We start from the raw sequence: 26,068 nt of genomic DNA, 5'->3' as shown, positions 1-26,068 counted from the left end.
ATGTAATATTCTGGGGTAATAAATGTATAAATTGCTGTTTTCTTGTGTCTGAGTCCAGTATTAATTTCAGAATATTCATTGTATGTTTCATTATTCTTTAGTGTTGTAATGTTATTTTGCATGTTTAATTGGATATAGTTTGTCCATATATTTTCAAGTGGCACATTCTATGTACATGTTATAGTATTTAGTTTGAAGTAAATTTCTGGAAATAAAAGTATTCTAAATGTGACATTAAACATAAAGTATTATTAATATTTCTAAATGAACCTAATTACAAGTCTTACAATATACAGTTCATGGTAAAAGTTCTGGGGAAAGCTAAGACTGTTAGCAGTGTGATTATGAAAATAAATTCACTGCTGTTGTACAATCATAATTTTCTGTAATTATTGTAATTTTGAGATAATCACTTAATAATTTTAAGTAATTTCATCCTAATGTGAATAATGCATATTTTATTATTAATAATAACATTTATAGTGATATAATAGTCATTTTTATATTTTTCTGTTATTAGTTTAAAAAGGTAAGTTATTTCACATCTTTACACAGTATTCATTATTTGATTAGATGAACACTGCATTTTTTTTAAATATCATATGTCGTAGTGTACTTGTATCTTATTTTAAAATGTCGTAATATGTCATATTGTATCTTATTTTAAAATGTCTTTATTTTGTGTATTTTTGAAGTTTTCTCCCACATGGTACAAATTTTTAGTCTTAAGAAATATACTGAAATTCCTTAATGTACTTATCTGCATCTTTAAGTATATAAAATTAAATGTTTTCATTGTCCTGCAGTTCAGATGCTGTGGTATTTCAGATAAAGGATATAAAGATTGGTCCCAAAATCAGTATTTCAACTGCTCAACAGGAAACCCTAGTTCTGAAAGATGTGCTGTGCCTTATTCATGCTGTAGAGAGAATGCAGACAGTAAGGTAAGATGGATTTTGTTGTATTCTAACTAAATAGGTTGGTGATATTTGTCTTCATGTTGAAAGAAAAAGGACAATTATATTATTTTAAACTTGTCTCACTTTTTCTCCTTCACGTTGTATTTCAAAACACTCATTACAAGAATTAGGCTTATTACATATTTTACCCAGCATTCTTTCTTTGATCATAGTTTTTATTCTCACTAATGATGTTCAAATGCCATAATATACTGTTAAAAATATAGTAAGTTTTGTACTGTTGTCTATAATAAATATGATTCCTTATAATCATGCTTCACTAGCAAAGACTTTTATCCCATAACTCATTAGATGTACTTTTAACATCCATTAAAGGCTTTCTTTTTTAGAATTGTACCATATTTTACAGGCTTTTCTCTGTAAACACTATCAGAAAACTATCATCTTTTCACATCTTTACTCAATGAATATTAGTAGAAAATTGTACTGCACCCCTCAATAATAATCTTTCCTTCTTTTTCATGTGTCTGTTTAAGGAACAGTACTATTAAGTGGAATATTTGATACTAGAGAATAGTAAAGATGATGGGTGTTGTCCCAAACAAAGACAACAGTAATTTTAAGGAAGACGACTCAGTTGCATGCAATATAATAAAGACCTTATAATTAAACTTGTTTCTTTGTAGGCTAGATTCTTTGTTTTCCATTAGAAAGTATTTTCAACTCTATCTGGTATAACATGTATTTTACATCTAATGTCATTAGGAGTGATTTGCATGCACTTAATGTTGAAAAATGTACATTGTGAGAAACTTATACATAGTTTGTATTTGGGAAAATTTTTCCACTTGTATAGCTTTAGGTTAATACATTATTGTGGAAAACAATTCTGAAATTTTGTTTTATTTCTGTTGGCAGACTGAATTGGTCAACCTTATGTGTGGGTATGGTGCACAAGATATTAAAGTAAGTTTGATTACAAGGTATTAGAATATACTATCGTGTTTTAATTAAATGATATCAGTAGTATCTTTTAGTGAGACCAATCCATGTCTTCTTACATTAATTATTTTTATGTTTAATTTCTCACAGTTCATTTTTGTTGATTGTTTACCTATTAATGATTACTATTTCTGTATAAGGTTTTAATTTTCACAGCACAGGATCAGTTCCAGAGTCCCACCATTAAAAGTAATTTTGATTTTGAGGTTAAAAAATTTTAAATTTCACATACGAAATCTCTATAACCTCCAAATAATCATCAAACATTGGTTGATTTAGTAAATGTATTAATTTCTCAGAAAATAGGAAAGATTGGAGGTTCTTACCTTAGATTCTAGCTTGTAAATATTAGTAATTTGAATATGTAATTATAAGAAACAGTGGAACCAAAGCTGCATTGAACATACCACATGACATACAAAAAATTGATATTTAGGATTTTCTCTTTAATATATACTTATAAATTGAAAAATCAACTAATGTATAAAACTAAAATTTGAATTATTTATAATATGATATGTACATCTCGTACAGGAGTATGATAAAATATTTTAAAATTTTATTGATTATATATGTAACTTAGCTAACTGTAGTAGTATGGAAAGTTATAACCACAAAACTGAGTCATTTAAAATGTAAACAATTTTATCCCTTTTTTAGCTCAGACTTGCATAATTAACAGTGATTTGTCAAGATAGTGATAAATGTTTATGTTGTAAGTAACTGAGTTTGTGTAGTTTTTACTTTTTTCTTTTAATACTTTTTGTAGCATTATAACTTTCTATGTCACTGTAGATAAAGTATACGTTGATTTATACTTGTCTATAAAAGTTTCCTGTTATATTTGTTTGTTTCCTTATCAGCTAGCTAGTAAGCTCCACATCTTCCACGTGTGCATTTATTAGTGCATATATATACTCAAGTGCATTGTTACTGCACTGTGCTAATTACAAGAATGTATACAACATGTTTATGGAGCAAAAGTTTATAAGTTAAAAGTTTTTAACTATACCTTTAACATTCATAAATGCGAGTTTCAACAAATAAATACACATATAATTGTTGTCATGCTCTTTTCAATCTAGTAGTTATGTATGTTATAACCCAGCATGAATATATTTTTTATTTTTCTATGAAACAGAAATGAAAGCTGCAGTTAAAATTAAGAACATTATGTATGTTAATCCTGCTTGCTATAGCTGACTTTTATTCTACAAATTTAGATTTTGGCTTCAAAGAAACCTTTTTGTGAAAAAAAAATAGAATAATAATATTCATCATTTTTGCAGTTTGTATATCTGGAAAAGTCAGTTACTTATTCAGATGAAATTCATTTAAATACTGCAATTTTGATTCACTCTACAAATACATATATTATGATCTTGGCAGCTTTATAAGTTCAATAAGCTTTACTTTTATCAATCAATACTGTGAAATAGTCATTGTTAATATTCAGACATTTTAAAGGTGGTTTAAAACAGATTTTTATTTTTCATGACAATCCCTACTATTAAATACTATCACACTTAAATTGTGACATGCACATGAACAAGCAGTAGTTTTTTTTCACATTGCATAAATTCAGTATAAATTACATTCCATAATAAGGTTTATGGCATTTCAATTTAATCTTCTCCTTACCACAGTATTTTTCAGGTATCAAGTGCATATCTACTTATCAAATTTCAATATCTAAGTAAAAGTGATAATTCTAACTCAAGGCAAATTCACCCACAAAAAAACTTGTCATCTCAAGAGAATACAGTCAACCATGCCTTGCTTCTTTTATTTTTCTTCTCTGTTTGAGTTCCTGTTACAGACATTCTTTCCCACCCATTTATGATGTCACAACATGTAGGTCTAAACAATAGTCAGTATTGCACAGATTTCAAAACAGCTGCAAGCAAAATTCAAGTATCATTGTGTACACCAGGCTGTAAACTGTTAATTCAATTTTAGAGTAAAATAGTGTGAGCATTAATTTAAGGTTTCATGTGCAAGTAACTGCTTGAAGCAATTGGAGATGAAAACAGGAATGTGATGAGGAATTTAGAGGACTTTAGAATAAATCACAGATCTAAGGAATTTTTCTCTGATGTTCTTTTAATGATTAATAATGTTTTTGTGTTAACACTTTTATTACAGGTTGGGTAGAATTTACCCAGCTTGTAACCACAAAGATATCCATGAGAGTAATTATATTATGATTTTTGTTAATGTCTGCATATCTTTACAAAATTGTGCAGGGTATTGGTAAACATTACAAGAATTTTCTGTGCAAAATATCAGGTTTTTGAATTAAGTATTAAGATATTTTAATTAGTAATTTTCTCGATTTTTTTTTTTTCTTTTAGAATGTTGACTACTGGCATGCAGAGTAATTTTCATTTTAAGATTTAAAATACTTTTATGCATCAAAATTTAAAATTCACATGTGAAGTAGTTATACCTCCAGATAATTATGAAATGTCTTTTAATAAAAAATTGTATATTTTATCTACTGTTTTCACTATCAGATCAGAATCTCTGTATGTGATTTGGTAAATTTAATAGATCTTGTAACCACTATGAAGTATTAGTAAATAAATATAAAAAGTTAGAGGTGAGTGGGGCCACTGTGTTTGATACAGTACATTAGTGATATCTCAGGATATAGAAAATACAGGAGGTTATTATTTTATATTTTAGCTTCAAATATCTCTAATTATGAGTTCAAAATTCATACAAAACTATATACTTTGTATTTTGATATTGTAAACATCTGATTTAAACCTGTGCTGCATTCAACATTCCATGTAACACACAAAAAATTATGTTTAGGTGTGTTTTTTCTTAAATATTTGTTTCAAATTAAGAAATTGGATAATATATGATATAAAAATATGAATTATAATCTACAGGTTGATACTAAACATAATGACATAAATTCATATAATGGTAGTTAAATACACTTTTCATTGCAAGTGAACAAATGTAATGACATAGTGTTTGATCTGTGGCCCTTTGCAATAGGGTTAAGCCATATCTGTTTGAAAGCTACAGAAATTTTCTTGTATGCCAAGGCATCAGGTAAGCTTAGTTTGGTGTAATAAGTATGGTAGGTGACAACAAAATATTCTTATCACTCAGATCCATATTTTAGAAACTTCACAATATAAAAAATGATAGGAAAGTTAATCAAACTATATGAATTTTTCAAAAGAGAAAACTACATGTTATTCAGTAACTTTGTATTAAATTTCAAGTAATTTACTTATTTCTACTGTGAGAAAGAAACAATCATCAAAATCATCACTTCATAAAGGAATGCTGAAATAATAGGAACATAGGAAGATATATTTACCAGTTAATTTATTTAATGTCTTCTTGTCCACCCATAAAAGGAAGAAAAACAAATTTGGTGACAAATTTGTTTCATGCTGCTGTCTCTGTAACATAAATGTTCGTAGCTTGTTAATTTCAGATTTGGAATGGGCTCAACTTTCATTTATAAAGTTGACTCATAGTCACAATCTTAATGCTGAACTGTAGTAGCATGTAAAACAGTATTTTTGACAGAACCTGAAACCTATTTATTTTTATTTTTGTTATTTTAGGTACTTTTATTTCTTTTTTTCATGTTTGTTTTTGTACTTTATTTATTTCTTATTATTTTCAGTGTTAAAATATTAACTTCAATAATGCATAGATAAGTATTTTCCATTATTATATATACAACATTAGACATCAAATATAAATCACACAATAAAAGCAAATTTGTATTTGATAAACATGTTGATTGATTGAGGTGTTACTTCATGGCTTTTTTTTTGTCTAGTTTTGATTTTTAATATGATACTTTTTTAGCTTTAGGAAATGGTTAGAGAAATACATTAATAAAAATATGACTGTATAATTGATGTAAAATCCTTTAAAATGTACACTATTATAGCAAGTGAGAACAAATGATGATAAATACTAATGCAATTTATTAGTCACAGACTGTGCTAAATGAGAAGATTTATACAAGAGGTTGTATAGAAGGTCTCATGGAATTTGTGAAGGGTAACCTGTACCTTGTAGCAGGTATCTGCCTGGGAGTTGCTTTAGTTCAGGTAGGATAATGAATTAATTGACATAAAAAGGATTGAAGGAAATGCTAGTTAAATTTATCTGTTGTTTCTTTTATCATTATTATTTTTAATATATCAACTCTAGAATTAATGATGGAGTCCATGTAGACCCCATCTTCTTTTAAAGACATTTTTCTCAAGTATTTATTCACCAACATGCCTGTGGGATCATGATTTTGTTCATTGCAGGGTTTCTAGAACATGTATGAACCACACCAAGAAATTCAAACAAAAATGCTCTTGATATTGCAGTTAATTCTACTAATCACTGTTTGCTCATCATAGGCATGTTAAGTTTATCACAGTTTGAAATAGTGTTATTACTTGTTTTGTTAGTTCTTCAGCTCTGGTTTTAAGCATGAGATTAGGAGCTTATTGTCTCTCTTTGATGTCCGTCAACTTTCTTTTTCTTACTTTATTACTTTGAAGCATCAGTTTTGGGTTTCTCACTGCTGTCTTTGCTTTAATGGTTCTAAATTCCAGAGTTCTTGGCAGGACTGTTTTGTGATATGTTCCTTAATTCTGGTAGCTAGGGTCTGGGTCATTGACTCAATGTAAATCTGCTTGCAACATAGATATGAATATCCACATATCATCAGCTTTTTTCTTCTTTTTTTTTTTTTTGCAATTTGAAGATCAGTTTTAAGCTGATTTCCAGTTATTTGAATCATTTGTTTCCAAGATCTCAATGTTAAAACATTCTTCTATTATATACATTTAAAACAACCAATAAAGTCTCAAAACAGGCAACAAGTATTACAGTGTAAACTAATCTGATTGAGATAATTACATAAGCAAAAAGTTACAAGTAAGTACTCAGTAATCACATTTGCTGAGAGTCCAGTTAAAATCAAACTTAACCTTTCTAGTTATGTCTTAACAGACATTTAGAATTCATATCTGATTGTTATAAAACTAATAAGTATTTTAATTCATAGTATACGTAAAGTTACTACCACTTGTTGTTATTTTCATTATGAATTTATCAATACTATAAATGCTTTTCTTCTAGCACTTATTAACAAAAGTGTTTTTGCAATCAACTTATCCCCAGGTTAGCATAGGAGTGATCTTGAAACTGAATAAACGAATATGCAACATTTTTCTATTTAAAGACAGAATACTTCAGAAAATTTGCTGGTGGTGTATGAATACATTGTGGACATTGTATCTGATGCTGGTTTTTGGATATACTGCTCACAAAACCTTGGCATTGTTGCAGTGTCCTTGTTTGGCATTGTAGTGCATCCCCTTGTAGGGCTCCATTGTGGGTGTGGTTAGTAGGTGCCGAAATATTATTTTTTTATTATGGATCCTTCAAATAAAAACTTAAATGAGTTATTGTTGAGAAGGGTTTGAAAGACATCCCTGAGTCAGAGATTCTTGCTGGTTTCTCTGTCCAAGGCGTTTCTGCAGCAAGGCATATCTTTACTCACAATGATGGAATTATAATGCCGACTATTGTCCTCATTCTAACATTTACATCACCGAGATAACCTGCCACTATCAAGGCATACTTAATTGCAAAGTATGGCCATACATTCCAAACCCTCTCAGATGTTTCCAGTGTTAGTGGTTCGTTCACCCGAAGACATCATGTTGTGGTTTCTTGATGTGTGCTCATTGCAGTGGCAACAACCACAATGCTTATGAGTGGGAAACAGACCCTCATTGCATCAATTGCAATGGCTCTCACCTGACCTACTATCGTTCTTGCCCTAAGTGGTTGGAAGAAAAAGAGGTGCAGTGTTGAAGATGATTCAGAACATTATTTATCCTGAGGCTCAAATGTTGCTATCCACCACTTCATCTCGGACATATACTGTTGCACTTTATTCCACTGTTACAGTGGGAGTGCAGATGGATTTCTCTGTGCTTCCAAAAGAATAGTACTCAAACCATATGAAAAGTCTTTTGACCTCCATGGTTAAAAAAGTTGATGAATCAACATAAACACCCATCTATGTTCCTAACATACATTCCAGCAAATCCCAAGATCCACTTCCTTTGGTTCTGGGTATGGGCATTTCCTTGGGTACATCTTCTTCTCTCACCCCAAGATGCAAAATGATCATTCATTCACGTCGTTAGTTGCTGGAATCCTCTTCCAACAACAAAGACTTGTCCAGTTGACCCAGGCCAAGATCCATGAAGGTTGACAGACATCCTTAAAATAAAGACAATAAAGAAAAAAAGAAGTCATAAGCAGAATGGTTCTCCACCCAATTTGACCACACATAAATAAAAATGGCCACCTTGATACAATGGAACTGTTGAGGTTTATGTTCTAATCTGGATGGCATCAAAGCACTGATTGGTTCCTACCATTCTGTATGTCTTTCCTTACAGGAAACATTTCTGAAACCTACTAATACAGTCACCCTTTGACAGTTTTCTTTGTACAGAAATGACAGGCTGTGTAATAGATGATTGCATGGAGTGGTAGCACTGTTGGTTGATGAGCATGTGCTCACACTGTCTTTTCCAATTGACCCACCCCTGGAGGCTGTAGCCATCCGTGTTTCCTTTGGTCATATCATCACTGCTTTTTTTCTCTGTCTGTTGTCTGGAGAGACCTATGATCAGTCAGCTCTTGATGCTCTCATTGAACAGTTGCCATCTTCCTTTTTAATCCTGGGGGACTTCAATGGACATCATCCCCTCTGGGGAAGTGCTGATATTGATGGGAGGGGTTGCTCAGTGAAGCATATGCTCTCAGATCACAACTTTTCTCTTTTCAATACTTGTTCTTATACTTATTTTTATGCACCTAGTCAGTCCTTTACTGCTATTGATCTCTCGGTTTCCTACCCTTCACTATTCTCCCACTTTTTACCGAGGGTTGACAGTAACCCATGAGGTAGTGATCATTTTCCTATAATTTAAAGAGAGAAGGGTCGATGCCATCTGACACAAGTGCCCCAGTAGAAGCTGGATCAAGCAAACTAGCCCTCTTTTATTGCTCTCGTCTGTAAGCCATCAAAAGAGGACTGTGTGGTAAACCATCAAAAGAGGATTGAGTGGCAGCAGTGAATGACTGTATTATACACGTAGCTGTTCAATGTATTCCTAAAACCTCGACATATTTTCCATGATATCCTTGTCCGTGGTGAAATCCCACCTGCCACACGGCACAGAAGGCTGAGAAACAGGCCTGGGATACTTTTTGTAGATAACCCACACTCTCGCACCACATTGCTTTCCAGCAGGTCCATGCATGTGCTCAGTGGCTAAAACATCAAAGCTGGAAGGATTCTTGAATTAAGTTCATAACCAACATGTCTTCTGCCACCAGTTACAAAGTCACATGGGACAAGATTCGAAAGGTCAATGCTCAATGTAATTCTATTCTCCTCTCGATCTTGCTCTCTGTTGGCCAGGAAGTAGCTGATACTTGGAGCATTGCTGATACTCTAGGTGAAAGCTTTTGCCAGGTATTTATCACTTCTGCTTTATCCTCCACCTTCTTAGCCATCATGACTCAGGCAGAGCTATCACCTCTTTCCTTTTGAGCTGATTGTCTCTATGACTATAATCATTTCTTTACACTGGTGGAACTCAAACTAGCCCTTCATTAGTCTGGCAGTACATCGGTTGGACCTGATGATGTACACTATAACATGCTCTGCCATCTATCTCTTGCTTCTCTTGCTATTCTTCTGATTGTTTTTAACTGGATTTGGCAAGAGAATGTTTTTCCTGATGCCTGGTGCCAGACTATTGTCCTACCTTTCTCTAAGCCTGGGAAGGATCCTAAGATTCTTTCAAACTACCATTCAGTTGCTTTGACAGGATGTCCCTGTAAGACCAATGAGAGGATGGTTTGGTTCCTCAAATCAAACAACCTCATCTTGCCCACCCAAAATTGGGTTTGCAACTGTCTTCAGTGTATGCTTCAAAACTTCATTCCTTACCAAAGCATCTCACCTCTGTTGGCCATGCTTTTTCAGAACAGACAATCTGCCATTGCTCTCTTTGGCCTTCGTATACAGGTGCAGTTGGATGAATTGGGTCTGTCTTTGGATAACATTGCTGTATCCACTGGTTAGCCCATCCCACCATGGGTTATTACAATCTCTAAATGTGACCTATCTTTTACTCATCTGAATAAAAGCAGACACTTCTGATTGGAAATACTGTCTGTTATTTGTTGAACATCTTTCAAACCATCCTTCCATTTCTATTTGTACAGATGGTTCAAAATCAGGTGACTGTGTGGGCTCTGCCATGGCTGGTTGTGGTTTGGTGGTTACGTGCAGAATCCACTCTACAGCTTCTGTGTTCACATCGGAACTGTATGCCATTTCTCTTGCCATGGATCACATAGCTGCTAAGCAGTATTCAAATTGCAGTATTTATACTGCATCACTTAGTTCTTTACTGGTCCTGGAATTGCTTCACTTTAGTTCTCACCCTGTTCTTGCCAACATTCAAAACTGACTGGCCCATTTCTCCTTAACATCTACTTACATCCAGTTTTTCTGGATACCAAGCCATGTTGGTATTCACGGGAATGGGCTCTAACACCATTGCTAAAACTGCCTGCTGTGGCACTATAAACTGCTGTGCATTTTCCATGCATAGACTATGGGCCTGTATTCAAGATCGGCTCCATGCCAGTTGGTAGTTGACTTGGAGTGAGCAACATGAAAATAAGCATCACCAAATGAAACCCTATATTAGACTTTGGCCGTCTTGCTTCCGTAAGGATCGGGAAGAGGAAGTTGTTGTAACTAGACTACGCATTGGTCACACTTTTTTAACTCATTGTTTTCTTTTATATGGAACTGATGCACCAGTGTGTAGTTTGTGTAACACTCAGATCACAATAAGTCACATTTTACTTTTTTGTCATTTTCACGACTTTCAACAATGGCACCATTTTAAACATGTTCTGTCCCAAGGTTTGTCCATAACGTTAGACAGTGTTATTGGTGATGGTGACGCTATCCACCTTAGTAATGTTTGTAGTTTTTTAAAGGCCATTAATCTTTTTAATGTGGCTTCCTTTTAAAAATAACAGTTCATCTAGTTTGATTTGAAATTAGAAAATGGTCATAACGTCAAATAACTCGAAACCAGGACTGGAAAGGCTAACTTCAGGTAACTGACACTGCTGTTTGAACTACCCATTAGTCCTCTTGGCAAGTTATTATTATATTTTGCTACATGCTTTTTAAAACCATTTTATTACTTTCGAAATGGCCATAATGTCAACTTGAAACCAGGACTTGAAAGGCCAACTTCAGGTGGCTGACGGTGTTTTTGTACTTACCTGTTAGTCTTCCTGGCGAGTTATGACAATTACAGTTACATTACAGAAAGTTCTTTACAACTTGAAGTATAGTAGTTTTACTCCTAACATTGTAGACTAGATGTAAGCATTGGTTTTATGTTATTTGTGTTTTTTTTTAACTTTATTTTGTTTTACCTTAATTTTTTTTATGAATTTTACTAAATTTACTTTTAACTTTTTACCAAATGTTTGATGCAGATAGCCTAGCTGCTTTGTGTCATAAAACACTAAATCAACCAACCAACTAATCACCTGTTTACAGATTCTTCATTGTTGGGCTCTCTTTGATGCTTAAAGATTTGGGTCTGTTGTAAGTCAATGAGGCTACTCTTATTTTCACATCCTCAAATCTTTTGCAGCTTATTTGGCTATGTATCATTTCCTCCCATTCCTGTGAGGTTGGTGGTTCAAGTTCACTCTGACAATTTCACTGTCATCAGTTATATTACCAAGGTAGGGGAGTACCAAGTCTAGATCTGTGTTTCAGACTCTGGTCCTTCTGCTTTAGATTACTGATCTCAACATGACTGTTTTGCCAGATTATGATTTCATTGTTGTCCTTTATGCCCTGTCTGGTTCTCTCTTTAAACCCTTTCTAATGTGTTCCTTTTACCATTTTTCCTATAAGATTTATTTCTTCCCCATACTAGCATGCAGTCGTTGTTGTTCTTATATTTATGCCATTAATGTTTCCTGCATCCTTTACTATTCCTCCCAATTGGGTTTTCCTTCTCAGAACATTGGCTGCCCAAAAAGATTATTGGGTTTCTTCTCCTTTTTCCTTACCTTCCTTTTCCCAGCTATTCTCCCATTTATATCTAGATCTTAGTCCAGTTTGTTACCTGCCATGTTTCTTTTGTGGTTCTCGTTCCTTCCTCTTTGTTCAATGGAATTCTTTAGTTTCCTTGATCCTTTCACCTATTATACCCACTGGCTGGGTTTATCAACTCACATGACTAATGTATTCTGATGTATCAATGGACATTTGTTGCTAACATCATGTTTTATTTATACCATCTTTGTCATCTATTTATGTCTAGCTACTTGCAACCTTCATCTTGAAGGAGATCATGTTGGTATGTGTACAACCCCAATACATTTGCCACTCCTTATTTGCACAATGTTGCTATGTCTTTGAGTGGATGTAATCTTCCTACTGTGGCAATTCTACATATCTCTTGTTTGCCTTTGCTTTTCAGTAAGTTGACTTTTTTTTATATGAATTAGTTGATATATGCCATGTTTCAGGAACCTACCTCATGGCAAGTTTTGCATTGTCAGATATTCTGAATATTATATCTTGGCACTAAATTTGTATACTTCCATAACACTCACCATGGAGGTGGAACTTCTTTAAGACTGCCAGTCTTTTATTACTGTATCATATATAAAGGACAATTGCTTGTGGACTTCACAAGTGAAGTGATGGAGATTTTTGCCCATTCATACTAACCTGTGATTCTTACAATCAGAAGTCTTTCTGTTTTTTTAAAATAGGAAATTGTAGTCACTCATTACAGTCTGCATTGTGCATTCCTTCAGACGCTTCTTCTAGAGGACTAGGGGACTCTTGCCACTTCTTGTTTCCAGTTACTGGAATGTTGGACTGGAGTGGAATTTATACAGTATGTACATATACTATGAGAAGAGAGCTATTTTCATTATATTTCTTATACATTATCATAATATACCTAATACAAGGTGCTTCTCCAAGATGTGTTTTGCCTGAGTATACCTCATTTGTTGATTATGAAATACAATTTTTTTTTCTGCTTTTGCCTGGCCTTACTTCACTTGTTGATCACTAAATTTATGTTCAGTATAAGAAAAGAAAAATACTGTGCAAGATGCTTTTATTTTTGTTTCTTACCAGGTAGACTGTACAAGTCATAATCTGAAATATCAGTGTTTTTCCCCAAAATGTTTTTTTTTCCCCTTGTCCCTGGTTAGAATCTGTATTACATGACAAGGTGGCTGTCTATTGAATTCTGTCTCACTTTGTTTGTTACTGGCCAAATAGAATATATGTTGCAGGAGTAGTGCCATACTCTACAGGTGTGCCTCCTTGTGTAATTATGGCACACCTGTTCTTTCATGGCAGTTCTCTACTTGTTTGATTACTTTTGCACCTTCACTGGCCTTTGAAATGTGGGGTTCTAGCATTAGGTGAGAAGAGGTAGTAACATTTCAGAAGTTAACATTTTCTAATACTGAAAATGTATTTCCAATAGGTTCATACCACCCTTACCCCATTTTCCCATTGATTTGCTGGTGTTTCTGGTTTGTATCTGCCATTTCTCGAAAGTGAGGATTGTGCTGTGATGGTAGAGGGAGCTACCTGTACTAGTTTGGATGGTGCAGTATGACTGGTGGAAGGTAGTCACATTATCCACACATTGCTGTAATGGCACAAAAATGAAGGGATATAAAAGACTTGCACTGTTGAAAAGTTTTAACAATTCTTAAAGGACAAATCAAGGTCAGGATAACTTTGAGATGTAGATAAGTAATTATTAGAAATGCATTTTTAGCTTTAGAAAACTAACTTTTGCTCAGTTTTCAAGATTCTGTTTTTTACACTGAATGTTGTAACAGGCAAAAAAATATTACTCAATAGATGCAATAAGTTGACTTTAGTAAAGGTAGTGAAAGGTGTAGAAATAAAGTTGTCAGTATGAGAGGTAATCATAATAGGTCTTTTTTGACAAACTTCAAGACTTCCATACTTGCATTATAACTCTTCAGAGAGAGAGCATCCATTTAATAACTGTATCAGCTTTTCATTAATTTAACAATGTATATCAATCCTTTAATTTTACAATAGAATTCATGAAAAATAGTGGTGTAAGTTAATGCTAAAAAAAACCCAAATCTTCAACAGCTAGATATATAGAGAGGATTGAGTATACTAGATTACAATTATGTTTGAAATGGAAATTAAAAACTTGCATGACAGCCATGAAGTTGCAGTGTCATAGCATGTAGGTAGATGGTAGACTTCATTTTAAAATTGTTTGGCATTTCATAGATAGTGTGAGGCTACTAGGAGTTGCATTCTATAGATTCCTTGTGCAAAGGAGTCTCCTAGATATCACTGAAAACTGATCTTTCTGTGACAGTTTCTTCCAGTCTAAAATATTCATACATTTGAATTATGTAGAATTGTTGAGATCTGAAATTTACAATTGCCAATATCCTCTGTGCTTAATGACACTGAAAAACAAAAGAATATGGATTAGGTTGGGAACCTGGACCATGCAGAAAAGTATTTGCAGTAAGTTGTATCAGAGTTGTGGAGACACGAAGCATAACAGAATCCACCAATTCAAAGAACAGTGGTAAACTTTGTACACATTCCCCCGGGAACAGTACGTAACTTATTCAAGAAGGATCTCTGTATTGAAAAGTACCATAAGTTGCATGTGCATAACTATCTTCCATAATATATGATTTCAACTGATTGCATAACTCAAGTAGATAAAGAATAAATTAGTATTCATTTATTTCATATGAAGACACACAAATCAGGCTGTTGAAATGTATGTTGAAACTGCCCCCCTCATGTATTGGCTAGATTGTGAAAAGCATTGAAGAGAAGGGATTTTGGACATGATGTCCTTATAAAGATGATTTTTGTTGGGAAACTGTTCTGCAGGGCTGTTATTAAAAAGACATAGTCATTAGAAAGAGCATGGATGGACATGCTGATATAGACTGTAATGATGTGGTGAGGTTCCAGAATACTTTTAATATAATGTGTACAACCTCTATTGTGGCTTTATTGTATGAACTGGTTTAAATCTATGTAATTTTCTCTTCTCACAGAGCTAACAACTTCTATAATTGTTTACAATGAAATTGATAATGTTTATATGAGAAAAGAGTAGAAAATAGAAGTTATAAGTTATTGTGGATTAACACATTTTTTTTTAGGATTACATAAACTTAAGTAATTATCCATAACACAAAGTTAACTTGTTTCTTTTACGTTCTTCTAGAGAAAGTGTTTGTAATAATAATAAAAAAAAGTAAACTCCATTTCCAGCTTCTTAGTGACTAGCAGCTTATATTTGATGAAATCCTTCGTGACTGTATAAACCTATTAACACTTTATGCAGCTGGCCTATACCAGTACTAGTTTAGTTGGCTATTCACTGTCACTGTGCTAATGTAAAGGATAATTAACATTTGTCATTTTTTTTGTAGACTGTGATGTCTTGGCATGATGATTCTGTTGAATAAAATTGTTAAAATACAACTATATCTGTTAACATTTTGTTAAGTTGACAATTTCTTTTCTTGAAATACGAGATTTAAACGATCTTACATTTTGTTGTCAAATAATCAGTCAAAACTATTTTAAAACTTATTCTTAGCCAAGGAAACATGAATTAATGACAGACTATCTGTAGTGGAACACACAAAAAAAATGAACTGTCAAGTGACTAGTGACTTAAAACATTTCTTTGTTGTGTGTGCTAGTAAGTCATTAGCATTCTAATGAGGTACTGTTATACACTTGTTCCTATAACAAATTTTCTGAAAGTATTGTGGTTTTCTTAACCAATTTATTTATTGTTAGTCTTATTTGTATTCTGTTGCTTTTGACAAGATATTTCTAATATTGATGTATTTGAAGTTATGCGTGTTGTATAATATACACACATATATATTTATATAAAATATATGAGTATAAGTAATTTTTGTTGTGTGTGTCATATATGTATAATCTTGCTTATGTAATTAAACTAACATGAACACACTTTTCTAGTAGTACTTAATGTTAATTACTAAAAACAATATTTAAGCAGCAAGAGCATTTGATACGAAGTGGGATATGCTACTATTATGTGTTTTGTAGAATTATCTTGAATCAACCTTATAGACATAAAAATAGTTGTCCAAGATTTTATATGGAAAAAAATCTAAATTCTTTGTAGGATGATATTTTAGAATTTTGCAAAATTGAATGCAGGAATTTCAAATCTTCTGGTAATTCTCTGTTTTTCAGCTTTTTGCAATGTATTTATCCAGAACACTACTGAATCAGATCACTCTGCAGCGAGCAAGGTGGACATGAAGAAATCTCATCAGGAATTTTTAAGTGAACAAAAAAACATTTTCAGAAAGGAATTGCTGAGGCTGTTTCTTCCATATCTAGTCTATTTTTGTATGAATTGAAATAATAAATGTATTCTAGAAACATTGCACTTTCACTTCTACATATATGGGGACTAATTATATTTGTAGTCAGTTTTAAATTCAACCTTGGCTTACACCTTGAGGTCAAATTAGAAACAAAACTTGTCATTAATGTAAGAGAGAACTTTCTTTAACTTATGTATTAAATGTTTTACTAAAGAAAAATTTTCAGTGAAAAGTGTATGAATGTATTCTAATCTGTTTTTTAAATATATAGTAAAAAATTGTTTGGTTTTGAAATGGAAAACTTATGAAAAATAAAGGTCTAAATTTCTTGAATAATTTGTTTATAGATACATTTTGAGCTTCAAAATAATATTTCTTAAATATGTAGAAAAAGTAATATGATAAATTGTCTATTCCCAAGTGTAAAAATATCAGTTTGCAAATGACAAAAGTAATATTCTTTTGTCAGAAGTTTTTCTAATAAAAATTGTTCATTGCAACCATTGAAGAATTATTCTTCTGTTGTGTTGAATAAGAAGTGTTAATAAAAACACTAAAGATGTTATTCTACTGTCAGATTTTATTTGTCGAGAAATGTTTGCACTGAAGTAGTTATTTCTTTGTCAAATTCTATGTAGTGAAGAAAATTGCTAATATAAATTGTAAGGATGCTATAACGTTTGTCAGGTGAGAAGTGTCTTTTTACATACCTTTAATGCATGTTAGTTTTTTGCTGTGCTGTTATGATTTTTGGAAAGTTAGTATTGACTTACAAAATATGAGCAAGTGACAGCTTTTTCAATTAGTGCAAGTATGTCAATGATTATGTTCATTTGCTTATTAATTTATGGGTAGAACATCTGGAGAAAAAAAAACAACTGTTTCAAAGACCTACCAGGAAGAAGAATTTGTTTAGAAAGTAATATTAGAATATAATAATGTAGGATAATATACACATCTTATCACAAAATAATCCGTTTCGAATGGTCTTAAGAATTCAGTAACCTGCAAGAACTTTAATAATGATGAACCTCAGTGTAAAAATGTCCAGTACAATTGGAAGTCTGGGGAGAGAGTATATTATATTCTTAAAACTCTTTAACTGTGCACTTTGAATAATGTCAGTATATATTAATAATATAAATCAAACATGTTGGGATGTGTAGATTAAGTTGGTTATGATTTCATGAACGAATATTATAGTAAATTTTAACATTATATTCTTGTTGTGTTTTAATATTAAAACTAGCAGGTTCTTCACACCTATGTAGAATTCATGAAGTACATACTAAAGTGTATGTACACATCTTTAATGCAATCTTTATTTCCTCAGTATTTCATCTTACTGTTCTCTACAGGGTTGATTTTGCACTGAATACTGGACTTATTTTCACTATGATATCTATTTGTTAATAAGTGTGTAAATTGAAAATTGAGGAAACAAAGAATGGATTTACTGTTTATTTTCATTATACGTATCACTTAGTGTTTAAAACTTAAAAATTAAGTGCCTTAGAAGTAGTTTTATATCAAGTTCTTTGTCATGAAGTTTGAATTCGTGTAAATATATAGACATTACTTTCTTTGTTATATGATGCTGCACTATTGAAACAAATAAGTAAGCAAGCATTGTTAGGATATGTTTATGTAGTATTTTGATGTTAGAAAGATATGTAAACTATAATTGTTTGTACTTCACAGTTTATCATGATTTATAGTATGATACATAACCATCTGTTAATTTTTTGCAACATTTTTAAAAATCGTGTAATTTCAAAAGACTCCTAATGTTCTGACAAAACATTGATATAGAATCAATAGTTTGTGGTAGCAGCACTGTAATTTTCATTTTAAACTATAAAGTGTTCGTTTACAGTCTTTTGGCATTTACTTTAAAAACAATTTTTTCCAAAAATAAAGATTCTGGTATGTAATATTTTATGTTACATCTACTTTACAAAAATGTACTTCCTTTGTTTAATTTATTTCATAAAGTTATATTTTTTTTTCCACTTAGATTTTAATTACACTTTATTACTTTAGATCACATATCAAATGGGTTAATTAAGAAGTGAAGTATTTAGGTGGTTTTTTGGGGAGAGTGTTCTTAAACATTGTACACATTTTTTTTTTATTCTTTCAAGCATGCTTAGTTAATATTATAAATATTTATTGCTTTTTTCTATTCATTTCATCTGTAATATTAAGCAATAAAGAGTAATATACTGGTCAAAAAACACATTTGCACTAATATAAAACAGGTTTTTGTTTTCACACAATGCAACATTAATATTATTTTTCTAAATCAATAGTGATTGCTGTTTCTTGGAGTTAAGCCATTTGTCAATATTTTTAAACATATTACAACAATAAAGACATTTACAAGTAGTTTATTAATTACTTTATTGACAGTAATACAAGTAACACATCTATAATGTTTTTTTCCAAAGCACTAAACATTATCCTTAGAAACTAAGCAACCAAAACTGCATAGTGGACATGTAATAATATCCTTTTACCATAATATTGTGTTTTGATATATAGTTTTGTAAGATATTCTTGGAAAGTGCCACTATAAAATTGATTTTCTCAACATGTGTCATTTTAAAGTTAGTTATAATTAAATCAGGAAGTTCTTTGAATAAAAGTTTGATACTTTACAAAGCTTGTAATATTTTTTGTCAAGAAGGTATTCAGTTTGTTTGTATGCATGTGGCTTATAAAGTATTTTTTATTTGGTAAATTTCACAAAACGTAAACTATATTATGTATTTGTTCTAAGAGAAATCTGTACATGATGTGCAGCCTGTAATGTTTTTATAATAGGTAAGTTTTCAAGGGTTTCTCGATAAGTTAACTGTCAGTCACACATTAAAATGTAAATTTCATGTTAGTATTATACAAAAAAAATGAGTGAAAGCTGTTGTTTCACCTCGTATTAGTAGAGTGGAAGATTCTGGTGTGTGAATACTAGTGTTTGAATGGTGGAAGAAACAAGCAGAAAGGTTGCCTTAATGGCATGAAATTTGGGAATGTTAATGTTAAACAATTGTCTAGAGATAATAACCTAGGTTCAGGATGAAAAAAAATTGTAAGTAAACTAGCGTGGGTCCAGTGTTATTGTCAAAAGTTAATAATGAGTTAAAGTAACCAAAACAACTATGATGAAGAATATTATATTTTGAATATATAGACCTTCAGCATCAATTTAAAATAGTTAACATTAAAAGACATGATATAGATTAAAGTCACGTTTAAATTATTTTGTACTTGAATGTATAATATTTTTATGGTAACCCCAGAAAAGTCAACATATTTCATTTGTATCATAAATAAAACCTAATTTAGTAGATTTTTTTTTACAATAATTTTTCTTATGTAATGAGCAAGTTGCAGTTGTATTCATATGTATGTCCAGATATATAATAAAATGATTAATAGTATTCTAATTGCATTGTTTCTGTGTATTTTCATATAACAAAATATACGACTGTTGTAATGTAGCTGTAAAGTGTAACAGAAGTAACGACTATTGTTAAATGATTGCGAGTTTCACACGCTCCAAACAACTGGATGCCAAACATGTTGACTGTAGCTGTATGCCACTGTATTAGCATTCACATATAGTTCGTGTAAAGTGCTGTTAACCCTCTATATAAAACATAGAATCTAGACTTTTGGAACATAAGCCAGGAGATCTAAATGTGGAAGAGTACAAGCAACACGTTATACAGAAAATATGCTGTAAGTTTTAGATACGATTTATACAACCACTTGATGTTGAGTTGAATACACATTATATAAACTCTGAACTTGTTACTGGTTTAATTTTACTAATTAACTAAGTTTAAAAGTTCTTTATTAGAAAACTGATTTGAATTGTTTTGTAAAACGTAGTAGTAGTAGGCCCATAAGAAGTATATTTTTTATGTAATATTTTAATCGATATATGTACACAGGCATCAATAGGTAACAGTGTAAAGCTATTACAGGATTACTGCTCTTCAGACGTCTCCAGTTTATCTGTTAGTGTTGTATACAAAAAAAATTAACACTTTTAAGAAATAGTAAACGAGATCCAAATATTTGTCATTGTAAGTATTCCTTCTTAAGAAAAATAGAATAACGACCTTTTAAATTATTTTGATTCGTTGTTGTTGGACTTTTCCTTGGGACCTTCCTTTTCAATTTTAAGTTTGAGATCTTTTTTGTTTTTTCGCTTATTATCCTTCTCTTTGTCATCATCCAGTATATCTTCACCAGAAGCACGCCTTTTATGAACTTCAGCTATCTCCGTTTTGGCCACTTCCGGTGCTAGGCTATCTTGCATGAGACTGTCAACATCTAGTCCGATGGTGGTCCCAATACGAACTTTAGCTTTTTCAAAGGTGGCTGACAGTTTTTCTTGAACGACGTTGATACACATGGACGTTAATGCAAGCCCAAAAAGAAGATAGATGAATGTGGCCATCATATAAATAGGATGATCAGGCACATAGTCTCCAAACCCGATAGTACTCATAGAGATGAAGACGAAATAGAATGCCTCAAAAAATGTCCAATGGCTCTCCCATAAGGTGAAGATCATAGCTCCAATCATGATGTAAAGAAATAACAATATTAAAGCCAATGAAATAGGAAGATTAAACTCATCGTCTATCTCAAATGGTGGAGGTTCTTCCCTCGCAGGTGTTGTAGCAACTTCTGTATTCCCTGGTTCAGGTGGAGGATTTGAAAACTCACTTCCTGACTTCTTAGTTTCATCTTCTTTTTTATCCTTTGTCTCTTTATCAGGAGACACTTGGCTTTTTCGAGTAGCTGCAAAATAGGGAGCGTTGACTGTTTTCCACGCAAAAGCCATGTACTAAAAAATTGATATTAAAATAGCATTAAACCCATGCTTGTATGTACATACGCATTTTTAACACTAAAGTTAGATATTGAAATTGAGAACACAAAGTTGACTAAGGAGCTGTGAGAATTTAGAATCGCTCCGTGATTTAGATTCAGAAACTAATTATGATAAAGCTTTTTAGAACAACGTATATAATTGAGGAAAATGTTAAATTCTGTATTCTAATAACATAAAACGTTTGATTGAGCTTTCTAAATTCTAAAGCGTGTAAATGTGATTGTCAACATTTCTTGCCTTGGTTACCGAAGTAAAAAACTTCTTTAGATAAAAAATATTGGAAATTTATATGTATGTGTATTTGTACTTTGTATGATTAAATTATTTGATGAGTTCTACCAGGTGATTGTTAATAAAGCATATAATTAAAGATACAGATTTAAATTTCTACTACCGACTGTAAATGTCAGTCGAGATTATCATAACCATAGTGACATCTGTGAGAAAGGTATTTTTGAAGTTAATAACCAGTATTTTAAAAACGTCTCCTTGCTCTTAAGAACAATATACCTTTATTTAAGTGTAATTTATCTTTCCAGTCCTACATCTCTATAGCTGATGGTTAATTTATTAAAAGCTCTAAATTGAAGTCGGTAACTGATTCTGGAGAATATCCTGTCAGTATAATCCACTGAAACCCACAATTATAATAAGCCAAAGTTTTCTAATCCGGCTTTTACCTTAATCATGGATACTGATACGTGAGCCCACCACCAGAATCTAAAACAGTAGCACGTCAATGAAAATTAGCTTCTAAAAGTAATCCTATAAAATATATTTTTCAAACCTAATCGGGATCGGTCAAAATAATTGTAATAATAAAAGCTTCTTACTATAACTGTGAACACCCTATGGATATTTTCAAAACGTTTGACAAGCTTTTTATAATCATTACAAGGTCTGTATACAAAAAACAATCATTTTCAATTAAGTATTTTCACAAGAGTTTTCTGTATTGTATGAAGCAGAACATATCTCAAACCCTGACTAGTCTGAATGATTTTTATATTAAGATATCTCCTAGGCAAACATCAGAAGTTTTTTCAATAAAATCACTTCTGTTATTTTCTCTACCACGAGAAAGGTAATACAAGGATGGTCTCATACTGTATGTGCTCTTTAGAATACCACTGGTGCACGCAAACTGTTCTTTATTATTGGATCTGGAGTAATAAGAAGCACATCCATAAAACTACAGGTACAGAAATCTGCAAGTATCTATCAGCAATTTACGCTTTAACAAAACACGATTCAACAAATAGTTTATCGGAATTCGGCAAAAACAAAGCTCTCTTCACCATCAAGGCTTATCATAAAGACTTACCTCTTTTGCTGAAGTTAAGTACTAATATAACGTAATGTTCTACTACCCACAAGACTCTTCATAAGCAAATTGTGCTATCAGGAGTTTTAAAATCTAAATGATTTATGTCATATATAACTCCCAAAAAAAAGCATTTGATAGTACCAAGCTCCCACTGACAAACTGCTGTGTTGATACACACTCTCAAATGGTAAACTTCAAAATTTTAACTGGAACCATGCATTGTAGCCCATTTTTCGTCTAACAACTTCACTTACTAAAGGTTAGAAATAAGATAATGGTTTGGTTAAAGTTGAAACACCAAATTCAGTTGTAAAATTAACACTGTGTGGCTTTACGGAGACTTTTGGAGTCGATTCTGTTGTAAGAAACTTTATATATAATACATAGAGATCCGCAAGTGAGATGGTAATTGACAAAATTCGTTAGCAATACTTATAAGCTATAGTTAGTGTCCAAATCCAAGTTCAAATAGTGTTCCTTCAGGACGCTTTCCACGTCAAGCGTTTCTCACACCAAAGAGCCTAATCTCACCTTGACGCTTATATGATTAATGTTGCGCATATTTTCAAAACGGCGAATTTAAATAAATAGGTCACAGAGAGTATCATTTTAACCAATTACTTAAACCAGAACTTTTGAAAGATTTTTACCTCCCGCCTTTCAGTCTTTAAATATTCTAACTTAACGACTATTATATCTTTAAAATATTTTAGTTCACGAATGTCGAACACAGCGTCAAACAAACATTATTCTTCCCAAGACAGGAAGCAAGAACCAAATGTTGCCCCCTCCTCTGAGAAATAACCTTAAACACCCAAATTTTAGTACTGTCTCCAGTTTGCAGTTCCATAATGATGTGTCAATCAGTACTCCAAAACAACAACAACAGTACTCACGACGTTTTTATTTTAGCTTGTGAAGTAAACGAAACTCATTTTTAGAGTCCCTTTTCTTCATTAGCCCCCAGTTATAAATTAGAGCAGTGTCAAGGCAAACTTACTGTTATTAAAGTTAGATCTTGCAGAAGGTGAGGAGTCATTTATCAGATTATTATGTTTAAGTTAAATTTTCAAATGATGTAATAACTTTTTCTAATTAAATTTGGATTTAAGCTCTAATAATCGATTAGTGTGTTTATTCTTATTTTTATGAATTATTGTTAACCTAGTATGGGACGTTTTTACTTGTTTACCTCTGACGTATAAAGAGTTTGTGTGAGATGATTTTGGTGGTAAAGATAAAACGTTTCAAATTATGTACTTTCAACATAGATTTATTGTGAAAGAAATATTATTCAGTCACTGTTATAAACATAAACACCAAATTTTAGAACCATCAAAAAGGCTAAGGAAATATTTGTTAAATGATTGGGATTCTGTTGTTGGGCGCGGCAGGGCCAAGTGTGTTAAGGCATTCGACTTGTAATCTGATGGTCGCGGGTTCGAATCCCCGTCACACCAAACATTCTCGCCCTTTCAGCCGTGGGGGTGATAATAACGGTCAATCCCACTATTCGTTGGTAAAATAGTAGCCTAAGAATCGGCGGTGGGTGGTAATGACTAGCTGTCTTCCCTCTAGTCTTACACTGCTAAATTAGGGACGGCTAGCGCAGATAGCCCTTGTATAGCTTTGCGCGAAGTTCAAGAACAAACAAACAAACAAAGTGTAAATAGATCGAAAAAAAATTGTTTGTATTTTGGATTTAAAGTACTGCATAATTTTTACTCTTAAGAGCAGGTTAACTTCAAAATTTATAAGCCTGAAATTTACGTTTTGAGTGGTTGAAAATTATATATGTTGATATACGTGTTCTAACGTTAAAATCATACATTCATACGTAATATTAACTATTGAAGACAAAGTTGTAAACAATGTTATTAAAACACGTCATGTATATATTTCTAAGAACCTTTCCTAATCTCAGTGCGCAGTTCAGTTCCAGATCCTTTTAACTCTCGGGGTGTTTGTACTAATTTTAGCCGCGCAGTATGCTGGAAGATAAATGCATCATAATTTGACAGATAATTTTGTGATGATAAAACTTCTTCATCCATTCTAGAATATCTAGATGATGAGAAAATACTTATTAATATAAGAATCTCTTTGCTCTAAAATTCTGTGTTAGTAATGAGAAGTTTACTTCTAACAAAATTACCTATAAACTGCCTTGACTCATTGACTTATAAGTAACTTAGCAGAATCTCTATTGCAGTGTCTAACAGCTGCACGAGTTCTAAGGAAGCAATGCTATTTTGAGAGCCATCTGTATGCCAAAGGACGGTTTCCTTCGTCATAGTGTGGGAGGGTAGAGGAAACGTGTAGACCGAAATACCTACACTGGAACAGTAGCGCCAAACTACTAATAGCATAAATAAAATATTAGAAATATATATGATCTGTTCTTTTTTTCAAATTCCGCAAGTTCATAACGGATGTACATAATAAAAATCTGATGAAGCTAACTAAACTTGGTAAAACGTGGTGAAACAAAAGTGTTTACTATGTATAACCGATAAAACATGTGTGAAATACAGACTTAGCTTTACTTAAACAGATAACATGGTTTTATAATTAGGTTTCGACAAAACTAGAAACAACGTGTCTTTTTTCTATTTTTTAAAATCAAGGACAAATGGAATATTTGACGAACATTTATTATCATGTTCGATATACTGTGGAATTTTAGAACAAATATGGAAAAAACAATGACTTAATTTTGCTTTATTTTATAACTGAAATCAGTCGGGTTTCAATAAATAGTCGTCCCCTGTTAAACAAATGTGAAGATGTTTCATCCACATAAATCTATGACGCATGAAATTTATATTTTCTCGATTATGTAATTGTAAATTAGTGGAAAAACTCATGCTTCTTGTACTAAATGTTTGCTATTTTAACACTTATATTATAAGGTTTGGAATATGCGATGATAACCATCAAGTGATTTAAATATTTTGAATATTACCCTAGAAATTCATTAAAATATCTTATATTTAATATCTACCCGGCACAGCCAGGTGGTTAGGGCACTCGACTCGTAATCTGAGAATCGAGAGTGCGGATCTCTCTCACACCAAACATGTTCGCTCTTTCAGCCGTGGCGATATTATAATGTGACTGTCAATCCCATTATTCGTTGGTAAAAGAGTAGCATAACAGTTGGCGGTGGGTAGTGATGACTAGCTGCCTTTCCTCTAGTCTTACATTACTAAGTTAAAGATTTCTAGCACAGATAGCCCTTGTGTGGCTGTGTCAAATTAAAAGAAACAAAGATATTTAATATGGGTTGCGTTTTTAATAAGCTTTAGAACAAATAAAACTGAGCGACTTGTCATCCATTGACAATACCTT

General features: G+C 32.1%; 2 protein-coding genes across 6 annotated transcripts in view; one reads left to right on the top strand and one right to left on the bottom strand.

The window, feature by feature from the left end:
• Tsp86D (Tetraspanin 86D) overlaps positions 1–19,927 on the top strand; it is a 48,958-nt gene extending 29,031 nt beyond the window's left edge. For 2 of the 3 annotated variants that reach the window (XM_076507824.1, XM_076507822.1), the window contains 4 exons: positions 807–944; positions 1,839–1,886; positions 5,897–6,016; positions 16,342–19,927. In XM_076507824.1, the coding sequence (XP_076363939.1) occupies positions 807–944; positions 1,839–1,886; positions 5,897–6,016; positions 16,342–16,410 (375 nt within the window). In that variant the 3' untranslated portion in view covers positions 16,411–19,927. The remainder of the gene's footprint in view (positions 1–806; positions 945–1,838; positions 1,887–5,896; positions 6,017–16,341) is intronic. The other variant, XM_076507823.1, reaches the window with a different exon arrangement.
• LOC143253637 (TWiK family of potassium channels protein 18-like) overlaps positions 18,865–26,068 on the bottom strand; it is a 25,243-nt gene continuing 18,039 nt past the window's right edge. For all 3 annotated transcript variants that reach the window (XM_076507815.1, XM_076507816.1, XM_076507817.1), the window contains one exon: positions 18,865–21,342. In XM_076507815.1, the coding sequence (XP_076363930.1) occupies positions 20,617–21,342 (726 nt within the window). In that variant the 3' untranslated portion in view covers positions 18,865–20,616. The remainder of the gene's footprint in view (positions 21,343–26,068) is intronic.

The sequence above is a fragment of the Tachypleus tridentatus genome, chromosome 6 (genome assembly GCF_004210375.1).
Source record: "Tachypleus tridentatus isolate NWPU-2018 chromosome 6, ASM421037v1, whole genome shotgun sequence".
NCBI lineage: Eukaryota > Metazoa > Arthropoda > Merostomata > Xiphosura > Limulidae > Tachypleus > Tachypleus tridentatus.
This window is presented reverse-complemented; position numbering and strand designations above follow the sequence as displayed.